General features: G+C 50.7%; 1 protein-coding gene across 9 annotated transcripts in view; it reads left to right on the top strand.

The window, feature by feature from the left end:
- The window catches only part of NFASC (neurofascin), a gene marked incomplete at both ends in the record, with an annotated part of 70,884 nt that extends 45,762 nt beyond the window's left edge, over positions 1–25,122 (top strand). For 3 of the 9 annotated variants that reach the window (XM_080917852.1, XM_080917853.1, XM_080917851.1), the window contains 7 exons: positions 530–715; positions 7,530–7,769; positions 11,375–11,491; positions 12,734–12,886; positions 19,039–19,170; positions 21,494–21,563; positions 24,891–25,122. In XM_080917852.1, coding sequence (XP_080773978.1) covers positions 530–715; positions 7,530–7,769; positions 11,375–11,491; positions 12,734–12,886; positions 19,039–19,170; positions 21,494–21,563; positions 24,891–25,122 — 1,130 coding nt within the window. Of the gene's footprint in view, positions 1–529; positions 716–7,529; positions 7,775–11,331; positions 11,492–12,733; positions 12,887–19,038; positions 19,171–21,493; positions 21,564–24,890 lie in introns of all 9 variants that reach the window. The other 6 variants (XM_080917857.1, XM_080917855.1, XM_080917854.1 and 3 more) reach the window with 3 other exon arrangements.
- Between the last annotated feature and the right edge of the window lie 529 nt (positions 25,123–25,651).

Genomic DNA, 25,651 nt, shown 5'->3' with positions numbered 1-25,651 from the left:
AGACCTCTGGTGTAGACAGCGCTGCCCCTCTCAGGGAATCTCAAAGCGGCAGTGACATGTTATTGACGCTTTAGCAGTCAACAGTGTGTCCTCCATGCTGTTCTAAATTGATCTCTGAACCTAACCCTTCCCCTCCTATATTGAAGAAGGCGGTCTTTTACAAAAGAGCCAAGTCAAGGCCCTGGGGAGTTTCCCTGTTCTGTTTGGATAGAAGAAAAGAATTCCAAAGATTTGACTTTGGCAAAGGGCTTGGGAAATGTAAACTCGGCTTTTAGAATTGACTTTCAGGAAGCTAGAGATACTGGGCTCAGTGCTGAACACTGAGGAGCACTGGAAGTTCCTTGGTACTTATACTGAGAGGTCCCAATGGGAGGGGGTTGTGCCCAATGCCCTGCTCTTAAACCGAGTCTTGACTATAGCTAAGCAGGGGCCATATTTCTCTTCCAGAAACCCCAGAAGCTATCCTATAATCCAAGCAGGTTATACCCAAGGGAAGCTACTAAACCCCCCACTCATCTCTCTCCCCCAGTTAATGGAACCAAACTGGGAAAGCAGATGGTGGAAAACTTCTCTCCCAATCAGACCAAGTTCTCGGTGCAGAGAGCAGACCCTGTGTCGCGTTACCGCTTCTCCCTCAGTGCCAGGACACAGGTGGGCTCTGGAGAAGCAGCCACGGAGGAGTCCCCAGCACCTCCAAATGAAGGTAGGTGCACCAGTGGCAGTCCTTGGAGCAAAAGGCCCTAGCTAATCTGGACACCCAGAGGAACACACCAAAAGCTGGGCTTGGCCTTCCAGGATGGCAAGGAAGTGAGGCCACAAATCCTCAGCCCCACTGCAGGAGATGCCTGTCTTGGGTGCTGAGAGATCTCAGTGCTGTGCCAGAAAAAGTCATCACTTTAGACGTACAGGCAGACCAGGTTCTCCACTTAGCCTTGACTCACTCTGCTACTTAGCAACTGTCCGTCCTTGTAGGGGAATAAGGAAAGACGTGAAGTGAGAGGCAATCAGAGAAATAACCATCCTGGTGAACCCCAAAGAGTCAAACTGCTCAATATAGAGCCAAGGAGATAGGACAAAGTGCTGGGCTGGATCAAGAGCAGAGCAGGAAATATGTTCTCCCTTTGCAACATGAATAAGATGAGTTATCTGGTTGCAGAGATGTGGGAGCTGGGAACAACTCTTTGCCAACCCAGCTTCACAAAGAGCAGTGAATTCACAGTCAAGGCCAGTCCCAACCACGAAGATCCCAAGCCAGAGCTGCGCCTGACTTCAGTGTCCACTAGAGGGCGCGCTCAGCTCATTCGCATGCATTGCTGGTTTCAGTGTAACCTCCCAAAAAAATTGGACTGCAAAAGCCTCAGTACGATCTGTGCCTTGTAAATGATGAGACCCCTCTACCTCTCCAGAGATACAATAAATAGTCCATGCAACAGCCATTTTGTTGATGTCCCACGCACATGTACCAAGCCAGACACTGCACCAGAAGCAAGGGACATAAAGATAATAAGACGTTCACAATGTCTAGAAACATCCCCAAGAATGTCTCCTTGTCTTTCTGCCCAAATGAAGGTGCTGCCTAGGGCAAGAAAATTGGGGAGATTCAATATGTAAGGCGAGATCAAAAAGCCAATATGAACAAGTATTCCTGGGACTGTCACATGATCGTGACTAGTGCCTGCCTCCCATGAGGTCCTGTGGTCTGATCCTGATCCGGACAGGCTCTTCTGAGCATCCCTATTCTCTGTCCCAGGAGAGCACTGTGTTTCCTAAGGGGACTTCCAGGCCCTGCTGCCTCAGCTTAGTATTGTCCAGCTGCAGCAGGAGTTGGAGGACCGTTGGTCCCCTGTGTCCCTATCCTGGTGGGATCTGTTACCAGAGACTGTCAGGCTATGGTACACTCTCTCCGTACTTGTAGAGGTGTCCAGAAAGCCCCTCTTCCCCGCTCAGGACAGCAGACAAAGCCCCTTTGTCCAACCTCAGTGACGATGATGGGGAAACTCCTGCAACTCTGTGGGGATGAGAGAACAGAGATGTTTTGGGATTTGTGGAGATTGTCAGAGATTTGTTCCAGAGCTCTCGATCATATTTTTGTTTCTAATTCCATAAAGTACAACTAACGAGGGAAACTGAGGCAGAGGAAAACCAGGTCAGGTGCGTTCAGAGCTCCGGGACCTTCAGCATCATCATACTTTGAAAGTATGAGCTAAAAGTGGCCCCTCACTGAACTACCCAGCATCTTGCAGGGGCTCTTTGCCTAGAATTGGCTGCTCCTACACCACCTATACCTTAACCCCCAATTCCTGGCATCTTAGAGGGTCACTTAACCCATCTGGGGCAGGACTAGTCATTGGAAAAAGGAGCTGGAATATAACTTTTTGCCTGTGTGGTGCCTGTAGGCACCTCTTACATAGCAAGCCCTTGAATATAGGTAGAAACATAATTTGTTAGAAAGGTCTCTAAGTCCCAGGTGGAATAACAGGAGGCTGCCTGACTCCGGTGGGGCTGAGTATGACTCCCTGAACACTGCCTAGCATCCTCAGGGTTGCATCGAGCACCTGGCTGTACCCCTGGAGTCAAGCTTGAGCCAGCCCTTTTCTGCTCTCCTCTGTGGTCTCACCTATGCTGTTTTCTCTTTCTCCTCATCCTCTCTCCCTCTCTCTCTCTGGCCATCTTGGGTGCTGTGTCTGAAGCTACTCCAACTGCAGGTATTGTACCGTCAACAGAGGTAATGGGCATGGCACGGGGCAGTGCAGATGGAGCCCATGCTGGCCAGAGCCCAGCAAGAGAAAGCGACTCGGGCTGAAAGCATGCTCCAGGCTCACCCTTTCAGTGGAGAAGCCAGACATGAAAGGAAGGTGTATAGAGAGCACTGACTAGAGGATGCCAACGTGCTCTCTTCTTTCATACGATGCTTGTCCCTACTAAGGAGGCTGGCACAGAAGGGGTCTCACATGTAGAACCCTCTGAAGTCGAGAGAAAACCTATTGTGGCCACCTGAGCCTTGCTGGACATGACACCTCTGATCATAGAGATGGCTCTAGAAGGTGTGCAATAAAGGGGACAGCTGGCTCCTAGCCCTGGTGATGCCACAATCCCCTGAAAGGGTGAGCACACTGTGCATGCTGGCCTTTGCATGCTGCATGGGGGGGACCCAGCACCATTCCACCAGCTAGTGTAAGTTATTCCGTTCCATTATTCCAGTCAGTGAGAATAGGCAAGCACGTCTATGAGTAAGACCAGGGCTCCAGGGCCTGGAGCCTCACTGTGCAACAGGAACTGATGGTCTTGACCACCCCACTCTGGAACTCGGCTCCTCAGTATTCAATATGGAGATAAACCTCCTCCTTTGAGGTCAGGAGCTGGGAAGGTGGGTCTGTGTTAAAAGCCAACCAGCTAGCAGTTTCCCCTTCGGTCCTCATGTTGTTGGTTTGAGGGCCATCAAATGGCTCTACCAAGGGCTGCCCCCAAGCCAGAGAAACTGCCCTGGGCATTACAAAGGCTGAAAGCCAGGGTATACGTACGAGAGCCTGCATAAAGAAACAAGCATTGTTAAGACACACCTTTAGGTGAGAGGATCAAGAGCCAGGCAGGAATCTGAGCTTCCTCTGTATTTCCTAGCTCACTTGGTTTGCTTCCTACTGATGCCCGTTTATTTCCACCCACTGCTTCCTACGTTGATTCTGCTTCTGTTGCATACCCTCCTGTGCCTTATGCATATCTAGTTTTGTCAGCTAGATCCGCCAGTAATAAGAAACCACCATGCTTTCCTACCTCAGTCCTCCTCCTACCCAGTGACCAGGCCAGCCAGCTAGGCCAGTGTTTCCCCCACAAGATCTAGAGCCCTCTTGCAGAATGTGAGACACAGAAGTTGTCCAAGGCCTGAGGACCACAGAGCAAACAATTCTTGCCATGCTAGAGGGAAGGTCACCCTGCCTTCCTGGCTCATGTGTGCCAACAGGTACTTGGGGCGAGTCCACTTAAAGCTCCTTCATTGGTCAAGCATCTTCCTGTCTCCCTCCTCATTGGGCGCACCAGACGCAGTGTATAGGACCTAACAGCAAGAAGTCTGCTCCTCAGAAGGCAGTCTGTGCAGTCCTTCTGTGAGCTGCAGTTGCAAGGAGAAGACAAGTGTCATTCCAACTCCCCCTCCACGTCTTCCTTCCAATTTTAAAAGATCTAAACTCAGCATGCCTTGCAGAATGGGCCCAGGGTCTCTGCTGTCAATCAAGTGTGTTTCCCAGGCACCAACTTTCACATGACACACTGGGAAGGGCAGATTGTACTTTTAGGTATCTGAGAAATGCCAGTTATATCAGATGTTGCCGGCTTTGCATGCACAACATCTTCTGGGGGCATTAGAGCTTGGGTCTATTCAAAGGAAGAGGTGTCCAGCCCTCCATCCTCTTCCTTCTCATCCTCACAAAATCTCATCACTTTCCCCCAAGTTACTCAGTTCTTCAATCACTTGGTAAAGATTATCCCTTTCATCCACCTGTATCTCCAGTCTGCTAAGATTGCTTCCCATCTGTCTAACAATCTGCAACTTGGCTGGGGTAGTCTTTGTGCCATGTGGACAATCTTGGACCGAACGTTCCATCTTGGAATGCCTGGAAGCTGTGCTTGTCTTTGACTCAGCTCAGAGCTGCAAATGTTGGGTGGGTAGATCTACAGCATGTTTAAGACAAGAAAATGAGCAAGATGTGTGGTCTCTCCATCTCTGCACGGTGCTCCAACAGATGCTCAAGTCCTTAGCTGGGTATCTTCCTTGGGGACTGAGACAGTCTATAGGGTTGACCTTCCCTATATTGGCAAACTTCTAGCTTTCGGATCCAGGCTTTCCTAAACCATCTTCGGTACTGGACATTCATGACTCTCTCTAGGTTGCTGGCCAGCTGTGATCACCAAGGAGCACCAGCCAGGGCTTTTTCCAAACTCAGAGTTCCTGCTGTGGCTAGGCATAGCTTCTAGCCCAGGAATATGTCTACCCAACTGTGACCCCCTCTGTTAATGCCAACCTGGCTTCAGGGCTCACCAATCTTCCGCTCTCTCCCCAACTCAGTTCCAGGTTGAAATGCTCAGACCCTTGTGAAAAGCTCATGCCCCTTCTACCTACCTGTCCCAGGCTTTGGATGGTGCTCTCTCTGGCTATGGTGCCTTTCCTCTTGGCCCTGCCCTTCCTGTATCCTGTGGCTCTCCAGCCTGGTGATAATAGGCATAGCAATGCTGATTCACCAGCTGTGCCTTCTGTGGGGTCTACCCTTTATTAAACTTCACTGGGGACACCATGGCCCCTCTCCCCATTTCTCCTTCTCACTTATACCCTGAACCTTGCCACAGAGCCTAAGGGGAAGAACCCAGGAACTGTCACCACAGAGAACGCCTTCCTTTATACTTGGTAGGAGTGCCTGTCAAAGGAGGGGAGATATGGGCTGGAAGTGTCCACGTGTCCCTTCTCACCCTTGTCTTCAAGCTGCTGAACAAAGCATTAGCATTTCTGTCCCAAGGGCATTTGCTGCGGTGCCCTGGAAAGCATGCAATGCAGAGGGCTGGGGGAGGTGTGTGTCCCTGTATGTTAAAAGACCAGCAGTCATAGGAGAGTGTTGAGGAAAATGGACTTGGGCTCTTGGGCCCTGGAAAATGTACACCTCTTGTACCTGAAAGGAAGGAAACCCGGGTTCCTGGGCTGTATAACCGGCAGGGCAGTGACCTAAGTTTCGAGGAGTGTTTTCTCATGATGCCACTTCAGTAGTCACAGAAAAGAGGACCTTGTGAACCTATCATCTTCCCGGAAATACTAGAAAATGCACTGTTCCTAAAGAACTAAGTGAGGACTGTCTTGCCCAGAGGACCAAAGCCTCTTCTGTGTCTCACTTATAGTTATAGCCGTGGTGGGTTCAGAGCCAGCCCTGAGGCAGCTGGTCTTCACCTCAGAGTCTCTCTGCTTTCTGCTTGTGAATTCATGATTCCTCGGGCATGTTGGTGGGTAGGATAAGCCATTCCCTCTGTGCGGAGTGTTAAGAGCACTAACTTGAGTCTCTGGCCTTGGGTTTGAACCTGGAAAAGCAATGACAGAGAGGCATCTCTCCTGTTCCCTGCCCCGCCCTACCAGGTTCTCCGGGTAACTTCTTGATGCCTGAAAGTTGAATGGGGTTTGAGGAATACACTGTTATTGACTTTGGACTTGCCTTGGACTCTCTAAGGCACAATGGACAGTCATCTAGTCCCCACACTTAGGGCTCAGTAATAGCTTTGCTTTTGCATGTAGGGATGCTTCAGAGACCTTGGAAATGTGCCCTTCTTCCTTACAGGGCTTGGAAGTAAAATAAGTTGTGCTCTGGTTGGAACGTCTTAAGCTGATTTTCCTGGGGAAAGTTCTCTGGCCTTGCTCTCTTCTGTGGGGATGAGAGATGCAGGGGATATTAGTTTTCAGGGTCTAAGGAGATTTGAGGCAGAGTAGCCTGTCACTATTTCTCAGTTACTGTTTATGTCTAAGTCTCTGCCCACTGCCAACACCGGAAGGCAGACAGTAGTCAGATCACTAGCAGTGATGTGGCAAGAGAGACTGCCCAGCTCTCCTTTGCCTGGTCATCTTCACATTAGTCCCAATAAATACTGACCCTCACTAGCTTCCCTGTCCTTTCAATAGAAAAACAACACTATGAAAAAGTACCCACATTTGTGGACTAGGCCCCAGGAACAACTAACATAAAGAGTCCACTTTAGATGGGGGTGGAGCTTAAATAAGTCAGCCTGGATAAGAGCCTGGGTGAGCCCAGATAGAGATTTTCACAAAAAAGGAGCCTGGCATCTAGCTCCTTTGTCCTGCAGTTTGTGTGCCTTCCTGTGGCCGGGAGACTAAGGTTGCCCACCACAGGCCACTCTGTCATCCCTTCTAGGTTCAAATATAAACAGGAAGAACTTGGGGTCTGTGGCCCCTAAGAGTCCTAGACAGATGGGCAAGAAGTTTGGGTCGGAGATGGGAGAAGCCACCAGTAGGCAAAGAAAAGAGGTAGGGGAGGGAGCAGAAACCACAGAGACGATGGGGGAGGGGCTCTGGAGTGAGGAGTTAGGAGTGACTGGCTACTCTGAGTCCCTGGAGGACGGAGTCCAGCCCAGCCTCCTGCCCATTGCTCCTCTGAGCTGAGGCTCCAGGGCCGGACCCACCTGACATTCCTGAGACTTTGTAGGTGGTATGTGGCCCACGCGTTGTGCCACCCCTGGGGTTCAAATGGTTTAGTGTGTGTGTCCTTTGACCACTATCCTGGCCCCTGGTTGAATGCATGCTGGGTGCTTCAAGCTACACAGACCATGAGAAGAAAATGAAGCACACACCAACTTCATTCTCTTCCTCTCCCATGGCTATATGTTGGTTGCTGGGGTCCTTCTGGACCAGTGCGGATGCTTGGGGTGGCTTCTGACTTCTGAGCCCATCTTGCCACTGGGCTGCCTGCCTTGCACGTGGGGGCCGGATATGCTAGCTATGTGTTACCAGATCAACCAGACTCGGTCGTTTCACACTTCCCTCATAGCTCCTCCCACGTTGCCCCCAACTACCGTGGGCACCACAGGCCTTGTGAGCAGTACAGATGCTACTGCCCTTGCTGCCACCAGTGAAGCCACAACAGGTCCCATCATCCCAACCGTCGTACCTACCACCGTCGCCACCACCATTGCCACAACTACTCCAACCACTGCCGCCGCCGCCACCACCACCACCACTACGGAGAGTCCTCCCACTACCACCACTGGGACTAAGATTCACGAAACCGGTATTGTGCACTGCCCATGCTCCTGGCCCCTCTGAGCCCACCTCCCAGATTCTCCAGACAAACCCAGGTTTCCCTGGCTGAGTGATGGGGCTGGCATTTACCAGCCTCGCCCTGCCATGCCTTATGTTGCAAAGGAGCTCCTGAGCACACATGGGTGGTCATTCACCACCCAGCACTCCTTAATGCTGGTTGGATTTTCCACAGGCTTCTCAGAGAGAATCCCAAGCGTAGCCCAAGTAGTCAGCCAGGGATGGGTACTCAGGAGAGGAAGTGGTGAGAAGGAAGGTTCTGATGGCTGTGTCAAGAGAGCTGCTGGCTACACCATGTCTGTCCACCTCTAGGGACAGAGGCCAGAAGGAAGAGCAGGGACCGGCTGCTGTGCCAAGCAGCTCTGGCTCTAGAACCCGTGTCCCTTCCTTGTACCTCTGTCCCCAAATACTCCTTGCAGGTATTTCTTTTAAAGGTAGAACTTTAAAATTACCAGGTCATGCCATAATGCCTAAGAAGGCTCCATTGTTTGTCTATGCCTCCCACAAAATGTGTGCGTGGAGGAAAAACTGCAGGAGTTCTAGGGATGACCTTTAGGGTCCCCGTGTGTCACAGCTCTGCTCTTTGAGCATGAACAGCTCCTTGGGGGATCCAACCATTCCTGACTACTAAGCACCAACCTTGTATTATCATAGACTAGAGGGTCTCTAACTTCCTGAGACCAGGGGGCAGCTACAAAAACAGCATGAAGCAGTCAGAAAGACTTCCAGGTAGTACCCAGAATGCTCCCATTCCTGGAGAATCATTAGACACCCCTCCCCAGCCTCCACAGCTTTTGCTTCTTGGGGAAGTTCCTCCTGCCTCCCACCCACCTGCCTATTAGCCTCTGAATGTAGGTGGAGGCTGGACAGTCTCGTTAGTATTTGCTGGATGATGTCGCAAGTGAGCTAGAAGCAGAGGCAGGTGAGCCAAAGGCTGATTTGCTTTAGAGGTGCAATACTCGAATGTAATATGAAGGTTGGGGCCAAAGTCGACCCAGGTGAGAGGCCTTCCAAGCAATCAGATGCTGCCGGAGTCTTGTGGGGATCCCTGTCCTGTAGGGCACAGTGCTCGGTTTTCACCAGAGCAGATCTTCTTGGATCCTTAAAGTGCTTCAATTCACAGAAGTGAGCCAAGAGTCCAGAACCAGTGAATCTTGCTCCCTGGCGGTTCCTGACCTAGAAACATCATTCTTACACCAGGCAGGACTGGCCCCATGACTCACAGCCCAGGTGTAGATCTTGTCTGAAGCCGCAGAGGGCTTGGCCCCAGCCCCAGTCTTATGGAGAGCTTGGGGACAACTGTGGAGCATCTCAGCTTCCAGGGAATCTTTTAAATGAAACCTCATCTTCATCTTCTCTTCCATCATAACATGTCTCAGGACATTTCCTTTTTCAGGGTATCCTTTGTGTCATTTTTTTAGGTTGGGGTGCTGTTCCCTTGCTCTTCTGTGCTAGGAGCCAGTGGAACAATGCATACGAATCACAGCCTCCGTCTGACTCCATGGTCCCCCAGAGTTCACCTTCTGGGTCCCTCCCTTTTGAACACCCCAGTTCTTTAGCAGTCATTGTTCTGGCTCTTCCGTTTGGTTCCTGCCTCAAAATTACCTTGGTCTGTGTGTGTGCGTGTTAGCACGTGTGAATACAGGTACATACTTGACCACCGGAGGACAGCCTTAAGTGTTGGAGCTGGTTTTCCTTCTGGACTTGAGATGGTCTCTTTCGGTTTGCTGCTGTACACACTGGGCCTGCAAACTTCACATCTGGCTTCTTTCAGCCTCCGGCCTTCTAGTCTGCAATAACAGACCCTTGTGTCTCTGTATTCAGCTTCCGTCTGGATTTTGGGGATCCTAACTCGGTTTGACAGGCTTGCTTGACAAGCGTTTCCGTCACTGCCACCACGACAGTCTCAGCTTGGCCTTCCCTGAGAGAACCCTGAACCTCATTACCTTTGAGGGCATCATATTTGACTCAATATTACCTTGGGGGGGGGTGTCAAACCATTTATTTTAAATACAAATGCTATTGTACAGAGTCCTGGGCTGAGGAGCAAGAAAGACCTGCCCCTCCCCAAAGTGGGTCTAATCAGCTCCATTACTGCTGTAGGAGCCTTGAACTCCCAGGAAGAGGGAATCAGGAGAGGAGCCAGTGTGCTCAAAATGGAACATGAAGCAGGAGCCTGTCTCCCTCCCGTCCCCCTCCCCCACCCTCCCTCCCTCCCTCCCTCCCTCTCAGTCAGCAGGCTTTCTGCTGCCATTAATGGAGCCTTTCTCTGCCCCTCATTTGACACACACTGTGTTCACCTGGGGCAACCGACACCTGACAAGGATTACGGTAGGGAAAAAACACTTCTTTGAAGTGAAAATCAGAAAAAATCTTTTATCGTTTCCTCAGCCCCGCAGACTCAGTCACATGTCAGATAGATAATGAATAAATGCACTGTCAATAGTCTATTCATTTGTGTTTGACGACTGAGTTGGTGACAGTGCCCCCCTTGCCTTCTAATTAAATATACAGGAGCCACACTTGTAAAGACTTTGAACTACAAGCATCCCGGCTGGTCCTCTGCTGCTAAATCTTTGCTGGGAAACGTGGTAATCAGACTTCTGGGACTCTTGCATTAGGAGGCTGCTGCCCTTCTCCTGTATGCGGGGCTATGGTTTCAGACAGCTCTGTGGCTTTGATAAAGTAGTTCCCACCCCCCCAGGAGTGTGATAATGAATGTCCGCTTTGTTACGAGATCAGGCCTGGGAGGCTCTATGACTAGGGGCCAGCAAGCAGGGTTCTAGTATAGGGAACAGTGAGAGTTGAACAGCAAGGAAAGTTCATCGTCTTTTGGCCCCATCTGGCTTGTGACAGGGACATCAGCTCTGACTGCACTGGGGACCCTGAAGTTCTAGGCCACATAGAACAGGCCACCAAGGTTCTCATTGATCAGAGGGCCTCACAGATCCAAGTCACCGGCCTGGATTAGTCTTCTCTAGGTCAGGAAGCCGGGAGAGTTTACCTGCATTAGCTGCATCCTTATCACTGTCTCGTTCTTCCGTGATTTTGGGCGGCGCTAGGTGTGGAATCCACATGCCCGGCAAACACGCTGCTACCGAGCCACACCCCTAGGCCCATCTGCTTGATTTTCAAAAGCAACCCCTCTCCTTCTGGTTGGAGACAAAAAGCCTACTCTCCAGATCTTCTGGCATCCTGACCATGGGGCCTGTTTCTTTGTCCCTTTCCTTGAACTGTTCAAGTCTTTGGTAAGGAATCTAAAATGAGATTAAGTGGTATGACTGAAAGCCTCCTCTTGTTCGTATCTTGTGAGGCGTGAGATACCACTTCCTGATCTCCTTTGCATGCAGACAGGTCCCCTGGCTGTTCCTGCTCAGCTCTGGGTAGCTACCCTCGGCCTGGCTACCAAGACTGCAGCCTGTAGCTCTGCTGGGCCGAGTGCACAGCCTTTCCCGACTACTCCGTTTCCCAGCAGACTCTGTGTGTGAGTGTATGCATGTGTGTGGTTGTGCCTCTCTGGGTCTCCTATGCCACCTCCGACCTCACCACTAACTCCTCTTCTAACCCGCCCGCCAGCCCCCGAGGAGCAGTCCATTTGGAACGTCACGGTGCTCCCCAACAGTAAATGGGCCAACATCACCTGGAGGCACAATTTCAGGCCTGGAACTGACTTTGTGGTTGAGTACATCGACAGTAAGCATTGCTATGTGGGGTGGGGGTGGCGGCAGTGGCGCACCACTGGTGGGTACTGGTAGACGCCCATTAAGGAGATCCTGTCGAAGTCCCTCAGGTTTAGAAGCCTTTTAGCCTGGCTTTGTTTTAGCCTCATGAAATCGATCCCTACCAAAGATAGCAGAGATGGAAGGAACAGCCTTGAACAGGTAGGGACCTCTGAAACCATTAGCAAAGGCCCTTGAGTTGCATGTGTTGTGGAGGATCTGTGGACTGTAACCGTGTCCACTCTTACCGAGAATAAAGGTTCTGAGTACCCTAAAGTGAGCCACGTCCCATTTCAATGTGGATCTGACCAAGACCCAGGGTGTTCTGATGGCTCTGTCGCGTTGTCCAGGCCACAGACCTGAGCCACAGATACTCTCAGGGCACAAAATTGTGGAAAGCCTCAGTGACAGACCAGACAGCCAGTGGTTCACTGTGACCCAGGCACTCTATCAGAGCTGGGCTCAAACACTGCAGAGCGTGATCCAAACATCTGCTCTCTCCAAGCTAGGGCGCCTGGTCCTGCAGGGTGAAGCCCAGACCCCCTCACACACGGGCAAGAACAATGAAGCCAAAACACCAGGCGGAAAACACAGCTAGGTTATCCCCCCTCCCCCAAGAACTCTTAGGAAATGAAAACCTGGCGAGAGGGTCTGTGGTTGGAGGAGGTCTTTAAAACCTCAGGATCTAGAGTCCCTATTTAGGTCTGGGAGTTTTCAGCATCCTGCCACCAGAAGTCCCTCCCACAACCCAGAGATGTAGATACTCTGTCTGCTATGGCAGTCTGCAGTGTGGCAATCAGTTGGAGAAGAATCTAGGACCGCAGTGAAAGCCAAGGATCCTGTCTCACCTCTATGTGAGATACTAACCATGTGGCATACTAACCAGCATGCTGGCCCTCCCAGAAAGCTCTCCCAGAGAAAGTAAATCACATCCAGGGCAGCTGACACGCTTCAAGGCTGAGGCAGCCAATCTTGATACGCCTAGTGCTAAGACCGTGCGTGGTGAGGAAGGAAAACTTCAGGGGGACACATCATGTAAGAGTTAGAGCTGCATGCTGGGTGCCGGGAAGCTGCCTGCTCTGCGTGGTGGACTGGACCCGGGGTGCCTTAGCCCCATTAACCCACCTCTCTGCCTCTGACAGATAAACAGGGACCTAAACACTCTCTCCAGCTCCTGGTGCCTGGTTGTAAGCTGACCTAGGTTTCTGTTCCCCAGGCAACCATACGAAAAAAACTGTCCCTGTTAAGGCCCAGGCCCAGCCTGTACAGTTGACAGACCTCTTTCCCGGGATGACGTACACGTTGCGGGTGTATTCCCGGGACAACGAGGGCATCAGCAGTACCGTCATCACCTTTATGACCAGTACAGGTGAGGGGGGATCTGGCCTTGCCATCCCCTGCAAGCATGGGCATCTCATTCTCATCCCAGCTTCCTGCTTGTCTCTTCTTGGAAACAGGTCTCATCTCCACCCCATTCCTTCCTTGCATGGCGTGTCTCTGACCTGCAGGAAGTCTGAAGCAGTCAGGTGTGCATGCCCAGTGGAGAGCAAGCCGGGATCTGAGGCAGGGGGCTGAGTGGGGGGATCAGAGGGAACAAAGAACTGAATCATGACGACAGGGAGTCCCCTCTAACCATTGTGTAACAAACGGGCTCAGTGCATGCACACACATGGTCAGTGGGGGAGAGGGGCTTCGACTGCTGCAGAGTTGTGCACTGTGCCCCACTGTTGGGGAGCTTGCTTTCTCCATGTAGAGTGACGGGAAGGGGCCACCCCAGGGTCTTGATTCAGAAATCTCCTGACTAACTAAACCTGGGTTCAGTGTGTATGCTGTTGCCATGACAACATCAATTTTTTTTTGTTGTTGTTGTTGTTATTTAATTTCACTGTCAGTTTGTCCTGCCTAAAAGTGAGTGGTTTGGGCTCTTGGATTTTGTTTTTCAATTGTGCTAAGGGTAGGACAACAGTTTGGCTCTGTAGGAGCTTCAGCATAGTTAGAGAAGCATCTTCCTTGTATCAAATGACCAGGCTGCCTGGGGCTCAGGAGAGACCCAGCTTTAGAATTCTCTCTGCTAGTCAGGGTAGCTGGGGATCTGAAAGCCACAGAGGCCCTTGCTTGTCTGTGAGTGTTTGGGTTTGGGTGCATCTTTCAAATCAGACAGACACAGCCAAGTGGCCTGCAGTCTAAGCCCTGGGGCTAAGGGGAGGTGGGGAAAGGGATTAAGAGAGAAAAGGATCAGCCGTCGCCTCTAGGGATGATCTAGTCAGATGCGGGTTATTAGATGCACAGGATGGGGGGGGACCCCATAATGATTTATGTGAATTTCTAAATGTTGACTTGAATATTCATTACCGTTCCCTCACCAAGCCACATGAGGCTGATGCCGGTAGCTTGTATCTGGGGAGTCTCTGTCCATCTGCACCCCTGACTCTCCTAGCTCTTCTAGCCTGGTCCCTCCTGATATGTCTCCCTAATGTGCCTCTGCCAGTCCCACACATTTCCAGCCACATAATTTGGGTGAGAATCTCCTTGCTGAAAATGAGCCAGATCCACAGGCAGGATGTCTAAGTGAGTAACCAGACCATCTTGTTATGTGAGAAGCCATGCATCTGGGCTGCTGACCAAGAAGAACAGGTAGCTGGCCTCTGACCTGGTGAAAGATCCCAAGAGATGCTGGGAAACCCAGCACTGTGTGTTTTCAGATGTGCCCCTCTCGGTGCTGTGGATAAGACCTGGAGAGAAAGTCAGAGAGAAAAGAGCCAGACCTTGCCTTTGGGGTTGGCCTTATCTGTTTCAGGCATAAAGCATGCAGTGTGAGGAGAGGAACAGTAATGATGGTTTGACACTTGGTTCATTGGAAGAATGTTATCTTCGACACCTACTTTTCTATCTCTGTACTGATCCAGAGAGGCCCAACCTTAAGACGCATGGACACATAGCGTTAACAAGTCTCCCCAAACCCCTTCTTGGGTGAGCTAGAACATCCTGGCTCAGTAACTTGTCTCTGAGTTCAGGTTATTTGCTGTAAATGCCTGTGTACAGTTCACATTGGGCGAAGAGGAAATATCCTCACTCTCTGAAGTCTGTGTGTGCCTGTAAATATGTGTCAAAAGCAATTTCCTGTAGGTGGACTCCAGAGGCAAGCCCACACAAACACCCAGATCTCAGTTCATCAAAGCAAAGCTTTTGTGAGCATTTCTGGGCACCGACCACAAGTTCTGTAGCCAACCACAGCCCATCACTTTAGTTCAAAGGTGACATGCTGTAGTGATTCAGGAAGGAAGAAGACGGGACTTCTGGGAATGCTAACAGGCTTTCTAACCCTCACCAGAAAAAAATCCCACTGGGAACTTAATCACCTCCTTATCAAAGCTTCAGAAACCTAGCGGGCTACAAATATACAAACCTAGATTCTAACAGGCCTGGTCACTGGGATGAAGGGGCTGGAAGGAGCAGAAATCAAGCAGCAGGCTTCTTAGAGCTCAGGGAGGTCAGAGGGACTGCAGGGTGAGACAAAGTGTGTACAGAGTAGGGTGACATGGTACTTGAGGGAGAGCAGCCACATAGTGTTGAAGAAAGTTCATCGCTGTTACATTATTTGGTCATTCTAGAATGACCTTCAATGATGTCATCTGTAGCCAAACCAGCCAGGCATGGGGGCTGGTCAGCAAGTGAATTTCCCATCTTTAAAAATAGGTCAGAGGGTATTGTGGAATGAACTTTTCCAGAGAGATGTAAAATTAACATCTGCCCCAAGTTGGACCAGAAGCCAAAGCCCCTAGGGTTGGAATAAAATGAGGCTGTTAGCGATCATTAGAAGGATGGTAGACAACTTTGGACAGATGCATTTTACCCAAGTTGCCAGCTATCTCTACAGCAAAACTTAACACTCGATAGTCGTGGAGTCTACAGTAGGATTGATGCAAATGTCATTTCGGTACATCCTGGGTTAAGGCAGTAGAGGTGACTCCAGGCTCAGACAACATAAGGCACAGACAAAACCAGGCCAAGAAAGTTATTTTTCTGCAAACTCCATCCTGGTCTCAAAACACATTGCCTGGCTTATTAGGAAGGCTAACTTATTGTGTGGCAGTCTAGTATATAGAATAATTAGGTGGATGCTTGCTACAAGACAGAGTTACCCTGGCTGGGATTGGGAAGACTACTCTCGCTTCAGGTATGGCTTAGACAGCTTGAACAAGAATGCTTTCAGGCCAGGGCAAGAGGCGTTGGAACACGTGCTTTCCAGGCCCAAGGCAGAGTAAGAGCATCTCCTGTCATTTCCAGTTGGAGTCGGGGAGTATAAATGCTGTCTTTGCAGTCTTTGAAGGCTACAGCATTAGATCCTCAGTGCCAGTTTAGCAGATCAATTGAGTGTGGCACTAGTGGTCAAGTGTAATTTATTCTGGAGCCTCGTGACAATGACTTTCTCTCAGCCTAAACTGGGATCATTCTATCGTTCGCTTAGTTTCTATTCTTGAGAAACTCACCCACTCTGTAGGAAGGAGGAGTCAGTTGGTCTCACTTGATTTTGTGTCTGAAGTTCTCAAGAATCTGTATTTCTTTTTTCTTTTTTCTTTTTACCCCAAATCAAGTCTGAAGCTACATTTCATCTTCGCCTGGTACTTTCTAAACTGCCCCTGTAACCACTTTCCCCAGGCATCACGATCTTTCTGAAGCGAAAGGGTATGTCGTGGAGCAGGCTGCCAGAGTGTCAGAACAAACACAAGGAAGATGGGGGTGCAAACGGGTCGTTGCAGAGATGCAAACCAACCTCTCTGCAAAATGTGGGTGCCACTGTCCAAACACAAGTGAAGTAATTCCCTCACCTACTGCCTAGGCATGGTACGTAGACAGGAGTGTCCACGTGGCCACCGGCTGCTATGGGGAGAACCAAGAGTGGGGTCTCAGGTTATCTTTCTGATGTTAGGATTAAATCAATGTGTTTATCCGTAACTGGTCACTGGCCATTTGTTACAGTATTAGTGTTATGCCAAGTATTTCAAAGACACCCTGTTCTCAAGACTGGGACAACACAGTTGGAAACCAGGTTATAGGACAATTAACTGTTAGCTTGTGTGAAAGTAAATAGGGAGCGTGTGGGCATAGGACAGAGAAGGTGTGAGTTGGAGCAATCAGAGGCTCTGGAGGAAGACTGTGAAAAGTAGTCTGAAGGAAGGCAGTCTGGAGTCTTAGGTAGGGTAGGAACAAGGCGTGAGAAATTCCACATGACAGGAAACTAAAGAGGCATTATCTGAAGAACATTCTTGAGTAGTAACACTAACTTCACTCCACCCATGGGTACCATGGCACATCAAGTGTCCGAGTTGTGGGGGCAGGGGGGGTTGACAACAGCTCTTAGACATAGAACATGCTTGGAAATGCATGCTAAGGGGTCAGGGAACAGTGTTGGGCTCACAACTATGGAGTTGGCTGTGGGTACAAGAGATAATTAAAAGACCTGCCAACCAGAAGTCAAGGCTTGCCTGAGGTCAGAGTCGGGGGTGGGGAGTATGTGTGGGAAAGGGGGGCTCAATGGTAGCTGAGATTAGAGCAACCTGAGCCAGCATCCTGTGATCAAGGAGCAGACCTGGCAGGACCTAGAGGCCATGAGTGACGGCAAGCCCACCTGAGCAGCACAGGGCTGTCTCAGAAGGTCTGACAGGTTCCTTCAGTTTGTGTCTTAAGACACAGAAAGAAGAGAACAAAGAGGAAGAAATGGAACCTGTCGGAAATCCATGGGTCTTTTATGGGAGCGAGGAACCAAGGTGTTGCATCCTACTTAAAACTCGGGGGTGGGGGGAGGAAAGAGCACAGAAGGAAGGGACAGCTGCAGCGGCTGTGTGGGTTCGCCATCTCCGGGTCCAGAAAAGGGGTGCACAGTCTGGAGGGTAAGAAAGGAGACATGACAGGTTTGCTGGGCCCTGCAGCAAAAATGATACGGAGACATGATGGGATGGGTCTTCCTCTGGTTCTGGCACAAGAGCTAATCAGCGGCATCATTGCTGAGAGAACCACTGCTCCCTCCAGGAGAGGGCAGCTGGTCCAGAGGTCCAGAGGCAGGAACGCAAGTCAGCGGCTGAGGGCTCGGAGTATGGTGCTCGATGCACACAGCTAGAGGGGATACAGACAGCTCTCTGTCAAAAACTGATTGGATAAGGAATGCAGGGTTTTCCTCTCAGAGCGACTAAGCAAGAAAGTATTTTAATACCTCGCGGGGACCAGGCTCCTTTTGTGAGAAAAACTGGACTAAAACAGGAATGGAAACAGGGCTGGGCCTTTTCTCCACAGCATGCATGGTTCGGGATATTAACAGCCACATTTCTTATGGACTCAGCTACTTTGCAGCTGGGGTACCACTGAGGGCTTGCTCGTCACTCCTTACTGTTGTTGATTGAGAGAGCCTTCCTGTTGTGATGTCCTCAGCTTGGCCCAGAGAAGAGTTGTGAAACCATTTCTGCATCCTGGATAGGCGAAGGGTAAAAGGTACTGAGGAGCGAGGACATGGGGTGTCATAGGTCCGGTGTGCTTCTCTGGAGGTGGCCTGGTGCTGTGACTCACTCCATGGGCTTTTGTATCGCTGCTGTCACCTAACTCTCCCAGGGCTCCTCTAGACGTCCCCGGATATGCCCCATTCTGTGGCTCCTTCTCTTGAATCTCAGTTCCCATGAAAAGCTGTGTTTCAGGAGGTATCCCCTTTGCCCTCTAGTCCACGGAATGAAGGGTGAGTGGGTACATAGCACACTCTCCCATTAACCCAAATCCCAGCCCCTGGACACCATCAAAGGACTCTTGGGCTCCTGTGTTAGACCCATGTGTATACCCTTCAGACCACAAAAGGGATCGCTGAGATGACTCCCAGGCACGGACAGAAGAGAAGGCAAGTTGGCTTGTCACAGCCCACCAATAACATCCCTGTGAGGTGACCCGAAAGCACAGGGCCAGAGCATCACTGCCTTGCCTGACCTGGGCACCTGGGCTTGAACTGGGGTGAGAAAGCACACTGTCCAACTGGGGACATTTGAAAAGGCACAGGGCCACCTGAACCTCCATCTGGTCCAGGATCCACTGCCAAAGCCTGGTGGACAGAGAGGCTGTGACTATAAGGTGTCCTCCAGCACAACTAGGCAGTGTGGCTGCACTTGGCCCCCTGGCAGGTACCATGCAGGCTCGTTCGCCAGAACATGCTACCATGTGGCATTTCTCAGTCCCCCCCAGGCTGTGGCCAGTGCGTGCAGTCTCTAAGAGTGCCGCACCTCCTCTCTAGTAAAACGTCTCCATCTTCCAGGGCTGCTCACCCTTCTGCTTCTCTGCTCCTCGCACCCCCTTTCTTTGCCTCTTTTCTGATCTTTTGGCCCTCGGCTTCTTTACAATTTTCGTTCGTCCTCCAAGCATAGCACCAGAGGGTGGTAGCACTAGGTTCTAGGGCAAAAGCCACACAGCAGCTGTGCACCCTCCCTACCTCTGCTCACCCACGTCCCAAGCAGTAGCTCACGGTTTGCTTCCCACCCTCCCTGCCAGCTTACACCAATAACCAGGCAGACATCGCCACCCAGGGCTGGTTCATCGGACTCATGTGTGCCATAGCCCTTCTGGTGCTGATCCTGCTGATCGTCTGCTTCATCAAGAGGAGCCGTGGTGGCAAGTACCCAGGTGAGATGTGTGACAGGTGGTCAGACCCTCCAGGGAATCACCAGGCTCCCCACCAGACCCAGGTTCTGATCTCTGCTCTTTTAGGTTTAGAACTTCAGGCCTGTGGCATAGTTGGTCTTTCTTGGAAGCTGCCAGAGAGCAATTGTGTTCATTATATTTGCTCTAGAAGGATGGACGGGACAGTCTAGACAGCTCCAGAGTCCTGGAGTCCTGGAAGGAACTCAGCCCCTACATGGCTGGCCTTCCCTTGACTTAGCTCTTGTCTTCTCAGCAGAGGGGCTTTCTTCAGCCTGAAAGTCATGAAGACCCTGTGTCAGGGAGGTAGGGAAGTGAGGTGGCCATGTTGGGAGGCTAGACAATAGCAGCAAAACAAGGAGAGAATCCACATGGTAGCCACACCCAGCTGACGCTTCTCTTGGTGCCCATGGCCACAGACTCAGCAGCTTGAGTAAGTTTCTAGTAGCACCCTGATCCATCCTTAAAGTCCCACAGAAACATGTCTCCCCTGTGCATCAAGAGCCTTCAGTGTCAAGAACAAGGACCTTTCCCATTGCCATGTCAGAAAAATAGTGATTTTTTTTTTCTCAAATGAGCAAAGAGAGCCACCTGGCTGTGACAGTGTGGGTGAAATGACTGGAGACGGGAAAACCTGAGAGTAGCCATGCTGTTGAGCTAAAGAAATGAAACCGTTCCTGCCCCAGAGCTCCAGCACCAAATACATTCCTGAGATGCTCTTCCTCCTGAAGTAGGGATAGGTACACTCAACATAAAAGGAGTAGGAGGGGGAAAGATTTATTTATTTTATGTATGAGTACACTGTCACTGTCTTCAGACACACCAGAAGAGGGCATTGAATCCATTACAGATGGCTGTGAGCCACCATGTGGTTGCTGGGATTTGAACTCAGGACCTCTAGAAGAGCTGTCAGTACTCTTAACCACTGAGCCATCTCTCCGATTTTATTCTTTTCCCCGACCAGTACCCACAGACCCTTGGGTCCTAACGCTATGCCTGTACCCAGTGAGGGTGTGTGTGAATTTAATTCCGTTGGTGAGCAGTGAACTCTTTCACTTTGTTTAACTATATTTAGACTATTTTCTTCTGCAAGAGAGAAAACCACAGTGGAATAGAGATCCAGACATGGGGGTACTTAGTGAGTCAGGGGGACCTGAACCCCTGAGGAGCCCAGCAGATAACTTAGAGCCTGCCTTTACCCCCCCCCCAGAAAGTGCCCCAGCCTAGAAAGTTCTCCCAAGCCCACCCCCTCCCCTCTAGCTCATATAGTCAGAAGACAGACTGGCAACCCAGACACCAGGCTTCAGGTCACTTGTTCTCACCTCTCAAATGAGTTAATCATCCCATTCCTGCACCAAAAAGTCCTGCCTAGAAGTCTCTGTGCTGGATGCCGAGGATCCGGGGGGAAGTGTTGGTCTTCAATACTACCGCTAGCTCAGAAGGACCAATCACAGGAGAGCAGGATAGGCCTTGGTTATATCTTCCTCCCAGAGGCCCTACGGGACTAGGAAGGATGCTAACAAGAGAGGCTCACAGACGAGCACCTCTATCCCAGAGGCCTAGGAAGCAGCCTCCTTCCCAAGTACTCTGCTCAGAGCTTTGGAGAAACACACTCCCCCCATCCTGAAGGAGAAAGCTATCTTCTGTCACTGATGAGGAAAATATATAATGATAATTATAATGCAGGGCAAATGTGATAAAAGGCAGAACAAGGGAGTATCTGCCTTTGGCAGAGGAGAGGACGATTCTCTCATGTATATTGGGACAGCTTGAAGGAGCAATGGCAGGGAGCTGAGAGGTCTGTCAGCTGGGGTGTAAAGACCCTGTGAGGTGTGAAGGAGGCAGAATCAGCTTAGCAACTGATTGAGCCTGGGGGCATTAATAATGCTTTGTTAAAAAGAAGCTTGTCACTGACTGTCACTGAGCCCAAGATGGTGTCTGGGGGATCTGTAGTGTATGTGTGTGGGTGTGTGCACTTATACACAAAGGCCAAAAGAAGAGACTGGCTGATCTTTGCTATTTCTCCACCTTATTACTTTGAGACAGGGTCTCTCTCTGAACCTGGAGCTAGGCTAGCCACCCCACCCCCCCGCCACACACACACACCAGCTCCAGAGTTTTAGGCACACACAGCAATGCCCAGCTTTTTCACATGGGTGCTACAGACTTCAGCACAGCAAGCGATCTTAACCACTGAGCCATCTCCAGCCCCCAAGACTGTCTTTGGGATGTGTGTTTAGAAACACTGTAGCAAACAGAGGCATTCCTTTTAATCATCCTGCCTGCCTTCCTTTCTCTTACCAACCAGTGCGAGAAAAGAAGGATGTCCCCTTGGGCCCTGAAGACCCCAAAGAAGAAGATGGCTCATTTGACTACAGGTGAGTGACCTCCTTCCTCTCCCTGGTTATGGGCCTTGCTTCCCTGGAGCAGCTTCCTCATGGCAGCCACAGAGCCGCTACACCCTGTTCACTACACTCTTACTTTTCCCTCTGTGGCAGCCATTTGGCTGAGTGTATGCTCCCAGAGAGGCAGAGTAGCCCTTGAACCCTCGACTGAACAGGACTTTCTATTTGAGTCTTTCCACTTTTTGTTGTCAAAATGAGCCCCGGGCCCCTTTTCTGTGACGTGAGCTTGACCACAGGCCTCCTCCCAGCCAGCATTCCACTCCTAACCCCCAAGATAATGAATGACCCACGAAGGCTCACCACCCTGTGAGCTGCTAGTGGCAGAGCTGAAGGAGCTGGAGCCAGGCTGCCAGCTGGTGCTTCTTTCCTGTGCCCATGCCCCCTCTCCAGTCTGATGCGAACTTTCAGTCAGGAGTTTTCCAAGTCGCCACTGATTGACAGGATGGCCAGTGTATTTTGAGCTCAGGAATGGGTCAGAGACTCTCATCCAAGACCATCTGAGAGAGGAGAAAATATATCACGACCTGTCTTCCCCACTACAACACTGCTAACTCTGGGAACAGGTCACCCCATCATCCTCTGACTTCTCTTCCTCCTGAACCTCTACCACCTGCTCCTCAGGAGCCTGGTACACACCACCAGGCCAATGGGTAGAGAGCTTCTGCCTGCCCAGAAGCCATCTGGAAGCTTATGGCTACAGCTGTCCATACAGCCTGACATCCCTGTGAGAGGCTCCCCTCTGGCTGTCCTGGGATCACCTGGCAGGGTCCAGCCTTCCAGTGGGCTGAGAGCTTGCTTCCTCTGGCCCTCAGTTAAAAGGCTGTGGGCTTTTTTCTCCATACCCTTGGTCCAGCCCAGTGGAGTAAAGGTAAGGACTGGACAGACTGCTGCTGTCTATACCTCTCTTACCCCCAGGCTGGCTTTGGCTCTGTGGACTCTGCTCCTAGAGCCTGCATTAAATGAGTCCAGGATTCCTACTAGGAAAAGGCTCGAATTAAGAAGTCAGAAGAACTCCATTTCTAAGGAAATGTGCCTGGGGCAAGGAGTGGGGTTTCCTACTCTGTTCTTGGCTTTGTTGCTGGTTATCTTTCTGTGCCTCTGCCCATGTCTGTCCTTCTGGACCTTGCTAGTCTCTGGTGGGTCAGACAGCCAGTTGGCTAAACCAGGTACTCTTTTATTCAGCTTCCTGAGGAAAGTCCCATTCCTCTAGACAAGCAGTTCTCAGCCTGCTACCTTTTGTGGGGTAAGGGGAGTAAACATCTCTTTCACAGGGGTTGCCTAAGATCACAGGAAAACACTGGTATTTATGTTACAGTTCCTAACAGTAGCAAAAGTACAGTTATGGAGCAGCAATGAAATAATTTCATGGTTGGGGTTCACCCCAACATGAGGAACTATATTAAAGGGTCACAGCATTAGGAAGGTTGAGAACCGCCACCTAGACCAAGGTCCTTTTCCACATGCTAAGCCTCTGAGTAGTCTGAGCTCTCTCTAGCCACACGTGCATTTAGCAGAAGTTTCTGGACCCAGTACAGGAGTCCTCTTAGAACCCCCAGCATTGCTCATGCCCTACAATGTGGCACGGAAGGAGAGGGGCCTGACAGTACAAATCGGACTGTGCAGAGAGTTTCACTTCCTTCCCAAACTCAGCTCAGATTCACTTGCTTCATTCCGCCGCTGTCCTTCCTGTGGCCCTGCCACCGAGCACCGAGATAGACCATGATAGTAGGTCACCATCACTGAGCGTATAGCAGGTATGGGCCAGCAGCTTTGTAACCTGGCTGTAACCATCCATCAAGAGGAGATGGCGCACCAGTGGCCTGTGACTGCAGGACAGGTCTCTGCTCTTGACAAGATGTGAGCATCCCAAAGAGGCAGACTCCTCCACCGCCGTCTCTGCAATTGCTTGCCGGGGCAGAGCAATGCTAATGCTTTGGGTCTAGCAAGGGGTCCATGTTCACCCACATGCCACTGCAGGGCATGAACAACACATTAGGTAGTCTAAGGGGATTCATAGACAGGATCCCAGGACTTCAGCTAGAGGCACCCATAGGCAGGGACAACTCTACAGAGTAAGAGAACTCAGCACATGGGGCTCTTGAGAGGAAAGGGACTTTGGTCTAGAAGAATGGGTCTTGCCTAAGGAGATTTGAATGAAAGAGCGCCTGAACTAGCCAAATGCCTGGCAGTCTGTCTCCCATCTGTTTGTGCTCAGCTCCAGCATCTAAGGCCCCTTCCTGGTAGCCCAAGACTGCTGTTAGAACACACTGACTGTTAAAATGGCAGTTTAGCCAGGAAGGACTGCTGGCTAGGACTGTAGAGGGTTCAGACTACCTAAAACCACTGTGGTTCCTTCTGCAGGCCTCTAGCCCTCCACTGCTGGCCCGCAGCTGCTTCCTACCTGGGAGTCTGTGATGCCTATGAAATATAACCAGGTCTCTCTGTCAAGCAATTTTCCAACCAGAAGGAAGTAGCTGCGGCCTGGTGGAGCAGCCCCTCATATGCTAGAGAATATAGTTGATGTATGGTTGAGCATCTGTTTTTGCAGGCCAATGCCACTGTATATCTCCAAGGTCCGGAACTCTTGCAACCCAGGAGGCCCTTAAGGGCAGGGCCTAGAATGGGCTAATAGGACCCTCTGAGCCTTGCTGGTGTCTTCTCAAATTATCAGGCCTCCCATGCTTCTCTGCATGTTCCTCCCTCCCACCCCCACCTCTTTTACTTGCTGGGCCCAGAGTATTAGCATTGCTCTGTCTGGATAAGTAATACTGAGATGGGAGTGGAGAGGCAGAGTTAGTTTCCTAAGTGTGCTTACTTCTTGTCAAGAGCAGGGACTTGTACCCTATCACAGGCCACAGGAGCTCCATCTTCCACTCCTCCGAGATGGACAGTTATAGTCAGATCACAAAGCAGAGGGTGACACTCACTGGAACCAGAACCCCTGGATTCTTGCCACGTGTCTCACAAGCTGTGGCTCTGCTTCTCCGAAGATGGCCAACTGCTTGCTCCTGCTACAGACAGTTGGCCTGTCTCAGGGAAAGAACTTCAGACAAGGAGTTCAGAGTGCAGTCCCTTACCGTCCCCAGCATGGCATTTACCCTGGGAAAGATGCTTATCCTCTCTGTGCCTTATCCCCTTCTGTAGAGCCTGCTGAACAAGAGAGGGCAAACACTGGATGCTCTCCAAGCCCCACCCTCCTGCACTGTGTGCTCGGTAGGAAGCCAGACGCCCTATCCCACCCCACCTGGTTTGGGCTGTGCTGGCCAGTCTGGGCCTGACTCTGTCTCTCTCTCTGGCCAGTGACGAGGACAACAAGCCCCTGCAGGGCAGCCAGACGTCTCTGGACGGCACCATCAAGCAGCAGGAGAGTGATGACAGCCTAGTAGACTACGGAGAAGGTGGCGAGGGCCAGTTCAATGAGGACGGCTCCTTTATCGGCCAGTACACTGTCAGGAAGGACAAGGAGGAAACCGAAGGCAACGAGAGCTCAGAGGCCACATCTCCAGTTAATGCTATCTATTCCCTGGCCTGACGGAGCATCCCGGGCATAGCTCTACTTTGCAAGTAGGAGGGGAGAGGGGAGATGAAGCAACTGCTACCTACCACAAAGCCACAACCACCTTCAGGGACAAGGGTACAACATGGGGTCTGCCAAGCTGTGAGGACCAGTGACCACCCAGCTATTCACAGCCCCTCCTAGTGATGCCCCATCACCCTTGGGTGCCATTAGATGGGTAAGCTAGAACTACGCTCACTGGAGGGAGCCCTAGTCCCTTGCCCCGTCTCACGGCCACCCCGGGTGTCCCACCACAATGGCTACCCTTGATCTCGGCGGCTCATGTTTCTATTGCTTACAATATTTTTATTTATTCTCTCTCTCTCTTTTTTTTTTTTTTTTTTTTTTTTTTTTTTTTTTTTTTTTTTGCTTTTGCATCTTCTCCTTCCAAGTCATTGTCTCCATTTTCTTTTGCTTTTGGGGAAAAAAAAGAAAGAAAGAAAGAAAGTCCCTGGAAAAAGAATAAGTGGCTCTCCCCAAGGAAATGAAAAGATGGGAAAAAAAA

This window comes from Micromys minutus (assembly GCF_963924665.1).
Source record: "Micromys minutus genome assembly, chromosome: 6".
Taxonomy (NCBI): Eukaryota; Metazoa; Chordata; class Mammalia; order Rodentia; family Muridae; genus Micromys; species Micromys minutus.
This window is presented reverse-complemented; position numbering and strand designations above follow the sequence as displayed.